The following is a 12965-nucleotide window of genomic DNA, read 5'->3' as shown; positions in this document are numbered from 1 at the left end:
GGTCCTGGGAAGTGAACTCAGGTCATCAGCTTGGTAGAAGAGCCTTACCACTGCCTGTTGTCCTTTTGTGAGCCATCTAACTGACTCCCCATTTATCCAACATTTACAATAAAATGACAGCAATTCTCTAGTAGCTCTGCTTCTGAGAAGTCCCCACAAGACTTCTGCTCGTGCACACTGAAAGACTAATCAGGTGCCTTAACTGCTGAGCCTTCTTTCTAGCCCCCCGCTTTGAAGTTTTAGGTATAATATTTCTGCATGTTTATCCCTAGACATATACTTAATTCTGCACCTTCACGCTTATATGTGTGTGTAGAGTCATATACAGATAGTCTCCTGAAGTTGTTTTTCTCATGTTTTTAAGATTCAGCCATTTGCTTGTGTACAGTGTGGTTCATTGTTTTTTGTTTTTTTTTATTGTTGTGTAGTATTTTATTTCAGGAATGTACCACAGTTTATTTTCCCTTTCTTTGATGATAGTCTGGTGTTTAGCTTTCTCTAAAACAACAGCGCCAGTGCTGGAAACCCTCTCACACACATCTGATGTGTTTGTGCACGCGCATGCAAGCAACTTCTTTCTAGAGTATCCCTCAGGCACAGAATTACTGGTCATAGAACATGCACATCTTAGGTGTACCAGGTAAAGCCGGTTGGTTCACACATGGTGGCAGTGAGCTTTGTTAGAGTTAGTTATTTGTGTTGAACTCTGCTTTGTGTTTTTGCAGTAACCAAGTAGCTTACTCTTTGTCTTTTGGAATTTTTTTTTTTTTTTTAACATTTTCCCCCAACTAGTTTTTTGTCAAATTGACCCTCTCTTGTATGTTGTCTTGTACGTTGGGGGAATCAACATATTTGTAAAACCTCATTTCTGTGAAAGAGTTTGCATTCATTCTGATCTCTCTGTTCTCTGCATTATCTGCCGGCAATCACTACTTTTCTCCGTACCCTTAACATTCATGGTTCATTTTGGCTTGTTTTGCTGTTTACATGAGCATCCGTGTAGCCTTTTGTGTCTTGGTTCCTTTGGCTAGCATCCCTGGTGAGGTTCACTGCATCTTGGCATGATGAGTTAGCTCACTCCTTGTCACTGCCATGTGGTGACTTAGTGGATAAATGATGACATCATTCATCATTCAGTGACTTTATGGTTGATGGCTATCTGGTTATTTTTACTTTGGGGCAAACACTATGAACAATGCAGTCATGGATATTGTGTTACATAAAATCTAGCCACAAAATTCATGTTTCTCTATCCTGTGTCTCATGAAAGTAGATGTATGAGATAGCAGATTATGTTCATCATTGACATCATTATAATGTGTCCAGTTCCCAAGATGCTACAGTTTACAACCTATGTGAGCATTCTATTTCTCTCTTTGTCTCTGCCTGTCTGTCTGTCTGTCTTTATTTTTTGTATTATATGTATATGTGTGTATGTGTGTACACATGCGTGTGCAGGCATGCATGCGTGGATATAGATGGAGACCAGATGAGGATGTTAGGTGTCTTCCTCTATTGCTTTCTACCTTAGTCCCTTGAGAAAGAGTCTCTTACTGAACCAAGAGTCTATTGTTTCTTCCCTAGGCTAGCAAGCTATAGTGATCACTTAGTACTGGGGTACATACACGAGAGCATATAGCCACGCCTGCTTTTTATGTGGGTGCTAGAGTTCTGAAGGAAGGTCTTCACGCTTGCAAGAAAGAGCTCTCACCCACTGAGCTGTCTCCTCAGCACTCACATGAGCACTCTTAGCACATCCTTCCCCTCTGACGTCCCCTTTGCTATGTAGTGGCTGTGTAAGTGTTCTTGTATTCACCGAATGGCTTTCCAACACACACCGCTGTGGAAAGAGATGAAGGCGGGATGCATGCTCACCTTGTTTCTCTGATTTCCATCATAAAACCCAATCGAAGGACAAGATGAATAATCAGTTATGTAATTACAATCTCAAAACCAAACCCTGTGCAGGAAGCATGGGCTAGTCAGTGTGCCTGTGAGGCAGGAAGCAGAGCTGTGTGGCACTGCGTTCTGGCTTGACAGCTGGGACATCTGTAGCACATCCACAGCTGACCCCTCCTTTGCGGTTATGATCGAACATTGTTAGCAAATCCACCTCGGCAGCATTCTGTGTGGATTTTCAGGCTGACTCTGATAGTAGGCTCAGCCATACTTATAGCTTAAAAAAATCAAATCAAAACAAAACAAAATCTTACAAACAGAACAAATGATCCCTCGCATGCAAATGTTGCATTAAGTATTCATGCTGCAGAAGTTGCTTTCTGACCTTACTTCCTGAAGGGTTAGCTCAGACAGGAACCTGCATGCAAATATTCCACTCCAGTTCTTCAGTCATATGAAAGTATTTGTTCTAATAGGATTGGAACTGTCTATATGTTATAGTGTGTCTTTCTGGAGGGTAGAACAATCTTTTTATATTGATTTTAAGTGCACATCCTGGGGCTGGAGAGAAGCTCAGTGGTTAGAGCACTTGCTGCTTTGGCAGAGGAACCAGGTTTTGTCCCAGCATCCACACGACTGCTTGCAACCATCTATCTGCAGCTCCAATTCTAGGGGATCTAACACCCCCTTCTGTCCTCAGTGGGCACACATGCACTTGATACATACGTGTAGGCAAAAATCTCATAAAATAAACAGAAGCAGGAGAAATGGCTTAGTGACTAAGAATACTTCCTACTCTTGCTGAGAACCACCTGTAACTCCAATTCTAGTGGGTCTAAAGCCCTCTTCTGGTTTCTATAGGCACCAAGTGTGAATGTTACACCTAGCCATACATGCATGCAAAACACCCCTATAGCATAAAACAATGGAAATGAAAACAGAATTAGAGATTTACATGTTTATTTATTATTTTAAAGTGGCATATAATGTATAAACCAGACAATGATTTGATGTCTTGAAACTGTATACGTTATATAAATCAAATCTTAACAGTTAATATATCTACTATGGCATTTATCATTTCTTTGTGGTGGACCATTCAGAATCCAGATAGAACAATCTTTAACCCTCCCCCCCTTGATTAAATCATTTGTATGTGTGTGTGTGTGTGTGTGTGTGTGTGTNTNTATATATATATATATATATATATATATATATATATATGACAAGATATACACACATATGATTTAATATATATATATGAGATAAGAAAAAAATATGTATACCTTTCTTTCTTGGTCACTTGAATAGTCCTATTTCTTAGATCCCAGAGCTGGACAAACTCCTAGGAATCACCCAATCCTTGTTCTGCCCATGCCTGGGTATGCTCTAGGGTGTCCCAGCCAGTTGGTCACCATCATCCAATGGACACTGGCCAGAGGCAGGCAACCCAATCTCCCAAGGACGAATTCCATTTTTAGCCAGCTCTAATTGTTAGAAAGCCTTGAACTTTCTAAGAAAGTGCATGGCCTCTGGGCTTCTCCTGCTTATTGAATGTGCAGGACTGGGTTTCATAGACGATTTAATAAAATCCAAGAACCTAACTTTCCTTTGGGAACCCCCTGAATTCTGTCCTGGGGCAGACTGTCCACTCACTATAGTCAGAATTGCTAAAGCCCCCATTTGTGAAATGTCACAGTGGATTAAGCTGTCCTTGACCCTGGGTAGCAAATTACCCTTGGGGTACCTTGCCCTCCCCCCCCCCCTTCAGCCTCTTCTTGTTCCTCCAGTTGTGGAAAACCTCTGTTCCAGCCTTCAAGTTCTGAGGACAATGGCTGATTTCCTGCCCATTCTCTCTTAGTAAAGCATTGCCTATGATTGCAGCCCAGATGCCAAATGAAGGATCTATGGAGACAAATGGTCTCCTCTGCCGTGGATCTGGAGGACCTATTTTAAGGGGTAATCAGAGCTCACTTGTCCACACAACCTTGACAAGGGCACTTCTGAATTGGGGTTTCAGTATTTTCCACTGGAGTCTGACCGCTCCTTTGGTTGTTCCTTTGTTGCTTCATAAGATGTATTAGGTCAGTTGGAGCTTAGTCTTGCAGTTGTTTATTTTAATTCTTCTTTCTATGTAAAGCTGAGTTTTTTTGCCTTGTAAGATCTGTGGCTTTTCAGGGATTCCCTGTGGCTTTAAGATTTTATATTTGTTGCTGGGGCCAAGCGAATATGCAAAGAACTGTTTTATTAACAGTACCAGTTCTACAGCTCTTATTGCTTAGTTTTCAGAGGTTCATACTGCTCCAGCAGAGCCTCTGAGACCCCCACAGATAGAGGGTGGAACTGGCTGAGGCAGGAGGTTGCTCATGCACACAGTGGAAGTTGGGGCCAGGCTCTCAGGTGGGCAGCAGTCCATCCTTGCGTACCAGTCAGGGCAGTGCCACCTTGGTGGAGTCCTAAGACACTATTAGCTTTCCCACTAACTCAGGCAAGGTATCAGGAGAGGTAGATACACATTTAAAGATGGCCTCACTCACTCATGATGTAAATATGGGCTATAGGCTGAGTTATAGTTACTTAAATTAATATTAATGAGCTATGGTTATTTGACACTGAGCAAGTAGGGTCTCTTTCTTTTCTTTTTAAGGTAGGGAGTTGTTTTTTTTTTTTTTTTTTTTTTTTTTTTGAGGAAAGGATACAAGGCTCAGAATTAAGAGAAGAAAGGAGAAGCGATTGTAGGCTGTTCATGCTGAGAGCGCTGGAATCTTTTAGTGATGTGTTTCCTTGGAGACAAGCTGTATTTTCCCTTCGACCAGATCCGTGTGGGGGAAGAATATGCTTTCTTGGCAGCTTGCTTGAAGAAAAGACCTCCCCCCGCCTCAAAAATCCTCTAACCACCTCCACCAACCAACCAACTAACTCAGCTTCACCTTGTCAAACAGATAAATACCTCCGCGGTGTAGTTCTTGACCGTGCCTCATTTGGACTGTGACTTCTTGGGGCAGGGATAGAGAACAATCCTGATAGGACGTTGATCTCCCCGCCAGGGCGGGCTTACTGAACAGAGCGTTATCACGCTCATCCTGGGAGCTCTTTGTCTTCAGAACTGAAGACAGTGTAGTGACCCTCTTGTGTTTCTTAATGAGCATCCCACCTTTCTCCAGAAACAGTTAAACTGAAAATGAGTTACATCTCATCCTACAGAATAGTTTGTTTCCCTCCCTTTTTATACCCCACCCCATATAATTTTAGTGTGATTCCACTTGGCCATAGTTCTTGTATTTTTCTCCCAGAAAGAGGCTGTTTCGGTTAAGAGAATGCTTTATTTAAATGTATAATATTTGTGAGCAGATGTGAAAAGGGAAATATGTATTAAAAAGAAAGAGATTCACATTTCTCCCTCTGAGAGGCCACTGACTTAGGCATCTTAATCTCCGTTCAGTTCATCTTTAGTTGAGAAATTCATGTAGTATGCATTTATTGTGTATCTCTTGCATGCTAGAAATTATGTCAGTTACTAAGCATAGCACTTCGAAAGGTGGTCTTTACTCTTCTGTCTACTGATGTGCATGTTCAACCTGTGCATCCCCCTTAAGCTGCAACAGCAGCAGCACCATCACCATCTCCAATACCACTACCACTACCATCAGCACCAACCACCACCCCACAATCGCCACTACCGGGCATCAGTATTATTTTGAAAGGCAAAGCAAGAATGGCAATCAAGCCGGGCGGTGGTGGTGCACGCCTTTAATCCCAGCACTTGGGAGGCAGAGGCAGGCGGATTTCTGAGTTCGAGACTAACCTGGCCTACAGAGTGAGTTCCAGGACAGCCAGGGCTACACAGAGAAACCCTGTCTCGAAAAACCAAAAAAAAAAAAAAAAAAAAAAAAAAAGAATGGCAATCAGTTTATGTCTTCATTCACACAAATATTCACCATTGCTAATGATCTGGATTTCCACAGGATTCCTTTTTGGCTTAGTGAATCTTCTTCCTGCCAGACATGATGGTGCATGCCTTTAATCTCAGCACTTAGGAGGCAGAGGTGGGCCAATCTCTGAGTTCAAATAAAACAAAAAGAGGGAGATATAGGGCAAGTGTGGTACAGGTGCGGAGCAGGATATGGGACACGACACAGACCTGGAGCAAGAGTGTGTTTGAGACAATATCCAAACCCTGAAAATCTCACCTCGAGACTGATAGGAGTAAGGATTGTCCCCTCCCTGTGTGGGCCTGCATGCCCCAGGGCACTTAGCCCCACAACCCTCACTGAGGTAGTCACATTCCCCTGGTGGCCAAATTATAGGTTTAAGCCCCTAGAATCCCTCTTCATGCAAATGAAGAATTCCCAATACTTCAGCCTCAGCCAATAATGTAAACTCGCCCTGAAGACCCCTTCCCACGCTCTTAAGATTTATATATAGCCCTTGTTTCCCCCATAAAAGAGCTGCCTCACTGAATATTGTCTAGAAGAGCTGCTTCACTTCCCGGAACAGAGAAGAGCTGTCATACTGAAAATAGTCTCGTTACCCCAAGGGCAGAAGCAGAGCCGAGTGCACACATTAATAAACCAGGATCTTAGTTACTTACTGCCAAAGCCAACCTTCTGAGCTTTAGTAAGGAGAATAGAAAATATATTATGCCATGTGGTTGTATCAGTTATCCGCGATGTTTGATGTCAGCTACTATTGTAGCTCCGAGGCTCCAGTACAACTCTGATGTATTATTATAACTCCTGCAAAGTGTGATGGCTTAGGGCCGACGTTGTCTTTGAAATGAGTGTGGTCTTCATTTTCCCACTGGCAGACCGAACATTTCGAGTTTGTTGCTGAGTCAGCTCACCCCTCCCAGTCCACCAGCAAAACTGTAAAACCTCAGGGTTGTTGGTGAGTGGAAAATAAGAAGTCGCTCAGGGAGCTTTGACTGACATGTGACGGTCTGGGGACAACTGGAGCAGTGAGCTGGTTTAGCTGATAGTGGCCTGTATCAGGATGGGCTGTGTGACCAGCTCAGGAGTGACAGCACAGGACTCTGCACATGGTGACAACTTTCTGAAGGACAGCTCAATGGGAATTAGCAGGACAGCCCAGCTTTCTGGTCCCACAGGGCTTGAATGGGCAATGGAGGAAGGGACTTCAAGGAACTGGACTTGGTGGAGGGCCACCGTGTGGGTGTAGGTTTTTCTGTCCCCATCCTCTCCCAGTGTGGGTTACATAGATTCCTGTCTAATACTCATTGGTGGCAACAATAAGGACCATGGAGGAAGAGGAGGAGAAACCTGGTTGAGTTTTAGTTACCATGTTTTGAACAGAACTGTGAAAGGAATGATGTTGAATTGGGATTAGGTTGAGAAGTCCTGAACTAACTCTGGTTTGGTGAGTGTCCATAGCTACATGTGACTTTATTGCTATCACGCGTCAGGCTCCTGTGAATGCTCCAAGTCTTAGCTACGGCGTCTGCTGTGTAGTTTGTACCTAATCCCCGCCCCCTTTTTCTTTTGCCTCAGGTGAGTAGCAAAGATGAAGATTTTCTTGACCTCTCTGTTGATGTGGAACAGAACACCTCCATCACCCACTGTCTGAGGTAACCGCTTGCACTCTGCCTGGGGTTTGACCTGGTTAGTAAGCACAGAAGGGAACTCAAATCCCACAAAATCATCCCCTGCTTTTAAACCAATATAGCCTTGTTATTATTATTATTTTTTTAATTTTCTATTCTCCCCCAAGAGATTAAAAATAAACAAATGTGGTTTGGAGTAGGGAGGATCTTTTTGAGCAGAGAGGGTCAGGTGGAAGTAATTCATCATTGTAGTTAAAAATAAAACTTTAATCTGTAATACAGATGTGTTTTAGCTCTGTGTGTGTGTGTGTGTGTGTGTGTGTGTGTGTGTGTCTGCCTGCCTGCCTGCCTGCCTGCTCTAAGCATATACTCACTCACATAGTTAATAAATGATACCGATGCCAGTCATTACTTATTTTCTAAGGTAGCAGTAATCAACCTTGGGGCACAACCCCTTTGAGAGTTGAATGATGCTTTCCCCAAGGTCTCCTAAAACCATCGGAAAACACAGATATTTACATTATGATTCATAACGGTAGCAAAATTACAGTTGTGAAGTAGCAGCGAAAATAATTTCATGGTTGGGGGTCATCACAACGTGAGGAGCTGCATTAAAGGATCGCAGCATTAGGAAGGGTGAGAGGCACTGCTCTGAGGTAACCTTGTGCGTGAACATGTATGCGCTTTGAGAACTAGTGATGGAATTGCCTTTTCTGCATTGCCTTAATATTCTATAGAGATCCCTCATTAGTTTCAAGAGACAGTAATGAGCGAGAGTTTTAACAACATGTGCCCAGAATTACTGCAGATAGAACATATTCACTTAATGCATTGAAACTGTGTGCAGAGAGACTGGGGAGATGGCTCAGTCGTTATGTGGCCACAGTGTTTGACCAGAGAACCTGAATTCTGTTCTTAGCACCCATGTCAGACGATTCCAGTTTTAGGGGGGGATCCAATCCTATGGCCTCCATACCCATATATAGACACACACACACACACACACACACACATATATTGAAATAAATCTTTTTAAAGGAAAGGAAATCCTTCAAATCCTTTCCTTTTAAAGGAAAGAAAATGTTTGGAATTGTTGCAAGGGCAAGATTCCCCATTCCCTTTCAATAAGGAAGTAGGTGCTTATAATTTTCCTGTACCAGACAACAGCTACAGGAATGAATGTCACAAATCACCAAGCTCTAAGGCCTAAAGACATGGCTACTTTTGTGGGACTACACAGATGACCCCCAGAGCATAGGGACAAGACTGCCCTACATAGTGGCTGAAGGTGAAGATGCTAATGTGGCTCAGTGGTTTGGGTGGGCTGCCCTAACAAACAGATGCCACAGCTGTGAACATCTTACAGTATAACGAGGCTCTGCTGATTTGCATCAGTGAGAATCAGCAGACAGGACCTTACTGGAAGAGCTTCTTGGTGTGGTAGGCTGTATGACTTCCGTTCACTTCCCACTTCCCACTTCTCAGTTCCTCCCTCTCTACTCTCAGCATGGAACAAACAAGAAGAGTTTGAAGTGTTTTGCAGGCCGGCTTCTTTCTTCAGCTTGGTTCAGTTAAGGGACTGGGCGATACGCCTGTAAAAACAGACCATCTTTGGGTCTCCTTAACGTTTATGACTATATTGGATGCCTGGTACACTTGACTGGAAAAAGAGAAAGTTGTCCTAATGTTGTCCTATGGGGGGAAGGATGTTGCCTTTCTTCATGTGGTAGACGTTGGGGTTTGAGGAGGTTTGGCAGCATCCTCTACCTCATGGGGAATCCCTGGTTGTTAGAAGGAAGGTCGTGGTAGCATTGAAGCCAGGCAGATGAAGTGCTGAGTGGTTAGTTCTGACTCCACACATGTTCATGGAGAACTGAATCACGGACTGCTGTTTCCGTGGAGGAATGGGAATGTTGGTTCAGTTTCCCCAGTGCAAGCAGGGCAGAGGTTGGAAATGGCAAAGATGGGAAAGGGCAGTGTGTACTTGGTCTTGTGTTAGTTACCTTTCTCATCACTGTGATAAAATGCCCAGCAGATGAGACAGCTGACAGGGAGAAGGGTTGATTTTGGCTCACAGTTTGAGGATACAGTCCATCACAGCGGAGAAGCTATGGTGGCCGGAACACAGGGCAGGCCGTCGGTCACACTAAGTCCACAGTTAGAAAACACGGAGGTAAATACTCACATACAGGCCATATCCCTCCCCCACCCGCTGCCTGCTGCCCCATTTGTATTCAGTCCTCGACCCAGTGCATGGAGTGATGCTGTCAACGTTCAGTGTGGGCCATGCGTTCCCTGTTACCCCCTCTGGAAACACACCCACAGCTACCCCCGGAAGCATATTTCTTAGGTGTCTCTAAATCCAGCGAAGTTGACAATGGAGATAACCATCATAACTCCCAAACTGGCCTTTGAGATCCATCAGATTCCTGTGTGAATGGACAGCCCAGTCCAGTCAGTATTCCTTGATCAGTACAACTTTAGATCACCCCTAAATTAGGTCTCACTTACACCTGCCCTCATGTCATAAAGTCATACGTCATACGTCATGACGTCATACGTCAGCCAGCGGCTGCCCCTCACCATTGAACTCCTGATGGGGCTGTAGCTTCTGTCTTTTCTGTCAAGAGTGCAGCAGACCCAGGGGTGGATAACTCTAGCACATCCATTAGCTGTGTTTTGTTTTTTTGTTTTTTTGGTTTTTTGTTTTTTTCCTGCCAAATCTTTGGATTAAAGTGGTTGTAATGCCGCACGCATTAAATTTCAGCACTTGGAAAGTAGAGGCAGGCCGACTTTTCTGAGTTCAAGGCCAGCCTGGTATACTTAGTGAGTTCCATGATAACTAAGGACTCAAATAAATACGTTAATAAATAAAGCCTTTGAGTCTGGAGATGGAATGACCACGACGCTGGCCTCCCTGACTCAATTCGGGATGGATTCCTCTCATTTGGTTTTCAGTTGGGAGTGAGCTTTCTGTCTTTCATCCATCTTAATGACTGTTAAGGACTCATGCTGAAATCCTGGGACCTGAAGTAAGCACAGTCTCCTCCTTGTAGAGGGACCTGGGGTGACAGAGTCCGGTGTATTTTCACCAAACTCTTGTCCCAGAGAAACGGTATAAGTAACATTAAAATTCAGAAATCAGCTGGATAGAAGCCACGGATCCACACTGTTCTCTGAGTCAAAAGTTCATAACGTCAGATCTCAGAACTGCGTCCTAGGCAGGGTGAGCTGCCTGTGACTGAGGATTCTAAGAAAGAGGGTGCCTCCCCCCCACTACGCTCCCCACTCCTTTGAAAGGCTCCATGATGCCTCAGGCAAAGACTCAGACTGTGCGCAGTTTGTCCTGATTGTCCTTCCAAACCCCGTCTCTCTTCCCGTGAGCACCTTTGCTCTCCTGCGGCTCTTCACCTCAGAGCTCAGGTGTGAAAGTACTTTCTTCTTCCTCTCTTGAAACCCTCAGGCCAGGAGGTCAGCCAGGTGTCCAGGCAGCCTGAGTGCCCTCAGAGCTGTCTCTATGCGAACACTGATCTTTAGGAATCCTCAGAACGCAGTTCTGAGCTCTGACGTTAGGAAAGTTTCTACCTGTTTTGAGAAACTCAATTTCTGTCCTGAGTTTACACTCATTGTCACCTTACTGAATGCCATGTGCATCTCTCTCTTGAGTCATGACCCCCGTCTTAGTTTTGGTCATTACTGACATGTGGCATTTCCTGGAGTTTGACACTCGCAGATTTTTTTACGTTTATTCTTTTAGTTAGTGTACTAAGGAATGTGTTTCCTTGTGACATTCTCAGACATTACAGTTTGTTCTTACTTACCTACCCCACTCGCCTGCCTTCTCACCCACCTCCTTTCCTTGGTTCTTCTCTTTCCTCAAACAGTCCTGCCCTCTGCTTTCATAAGATCTTGTCATTTTCTGTTAAAGCTCATCTCCCTTCATAGACCTTTATTTCTGTCTGTCTGTCTCTCTCTCTCTCTCTCTCATACATACACACAGAGGCACACACACAGGTATACACAGCACACACACAGAGAAACAGACACACACAAACACAGAGGGGCTGTGGAGGATGTATCTTTCTGAATCTGGCTTATTTCGCTTAGCATAGTGATGTCAGGCCCATTCATTTTCCTGTGCGATGTGATCCCATTCTTATCCATGTCTGAATAAATGTCCATTGTATGTATGTGTACTGCATTGCCTTTATCCTGTCTGTCCATAGACATCTGGGCTGGTTCTGTGTATTGTGACAATCAGCATGGAGGTACAAGTATCTCTGGGGTGTTAGGCTCGCTCTGTGTGAGGCTGGTTCTGTGGATTGTGAATTGTGTAGCAAGGGGCATGGATACAAACACACCTCTGAGGTACCCTGACTCCTAAGTCTCGGGTATTCGGACTTAAGAGTCCTTCAAGCATGAACCCAGTAGTGGTAAGCTGGGTCATACATGTGTGTGTGTGTGTGTGTGTGTGTGTGTGTGTGTGTGTTTGAAGAATCACAGTACTGATTTCCATAGTATCTACCCCTACTCACCCTGCATACGCCTCCTCTGTCCCATCCTCCTTTCTTTGGTTAACATTGAAGTCAGCGGTCCTCAGGCTTTGGGGCATATATCAGAATCACCTGAGGTAGTAGTAAAAGTAGAGGCATCGCGCACATGAAGAGCTTCAGTGAGTCTGGGCTTCTGTCCATAAGGCACGCCCTGGTGATTCTGGTACCACTGAACCCTGAGAAGCTCAGCGCCCTCTCTCTTCACTGTCTTGCTCTGGTCAGTGAACCAGCACCATCGACACTGCCGGGGTGCCACTAGAAATGTAGACTTGAGAATCGGACTCTGTCATTTGACCTGATTCCTCGGGTGCTTCTTTGCAGGCTGACATCCGGGTGGAACTGGAACATCTGATTCTCCACCCTCAGCCCCGCTTACTCAGGCTGGGTCTGTCTCCATAAAGCTTTTAAGTTTCTTTATAAAGGCACGCATTTCTTATGAGATTTGTTCCCATGGTGAATCTTAAAATAATGTTTGATTGTCACTGCGACCCTTTGGAAGGCGATGCGGAGAGTGCCGTAATTCCCCAGTCTTCTCTGTGCATTAGGAATTTATCCTACATTGTAGAAAGACCTCCCTGTTGCCTCCTGCCTATTTTAGCATGGCTTTGGAAAGTTTCCCCAACCTGTCTTGCTCATTTTATTATTATTTTGATGTTGTTGTGAGAGGTCCTCATGTAGCCCAAGCTGGCCTTGAACTTCCTTACCTAAGCCTGTGAATTCGAGGCTTACAGGAGTACTGCATTTGCCTCACACTTTTGCTCTACAAACCAGCAGTGTGAACTCGCAGACCTGCTCTGCTCCATTACTGCTGGGCCAGCCCCTCAGTGGCCTACCTTCTGGTCCCATTTTTCAGGTTCATTGTCATGACAGCCTCACACTTTTTATTATAGCCTTATGCTCCTCCCTCCCCCCACCTCTCTCTCTTTGAGACAGGGTTTCTGTCTGTAGCTCTA

General features: G+C 44.4%; 1 protein-coding gene across 1 annotated transcript in view; it reads left to right on the top strand.

The window, feature by feature from the left end:
* The window catches only part of Usp46 (ubiquitin specific peptidase 46), a 65493-nt gene that overhangs the window by 42789 nt on the left and 9739 nt on the right, over window positions 1–12965 (top strand). Inside the window, exon 5 of the mRNA XM_021210595.2 lies at window positions 7407–7483. Coding sequence (XP_021066254.1) covers window positions 7407–7483 — 77 coding nt within the window. The remainder of the gene's footprint in view (window positions 1–7406; window positions 7484–12965) is intronic.

The sequence above is a fragment of the Mus pahari genome, chromosome 13 (genome assembly GCF_900095145.1).
Source record: "Mus pahari chromosome 13, PAHARI_EIJ_v1.1, whole genome shotgun sequence".
NCBI classification, from domain to species: Eukaryota; Metazoa; Chordata; class Mammalia; order Rodentia; family Muridae; genus Mus; species Mus pahari.
Note: the sequence above shows the minus strand (reverse complement) of the source record. Positions and strands in the feature narration are given on the sequence as shown.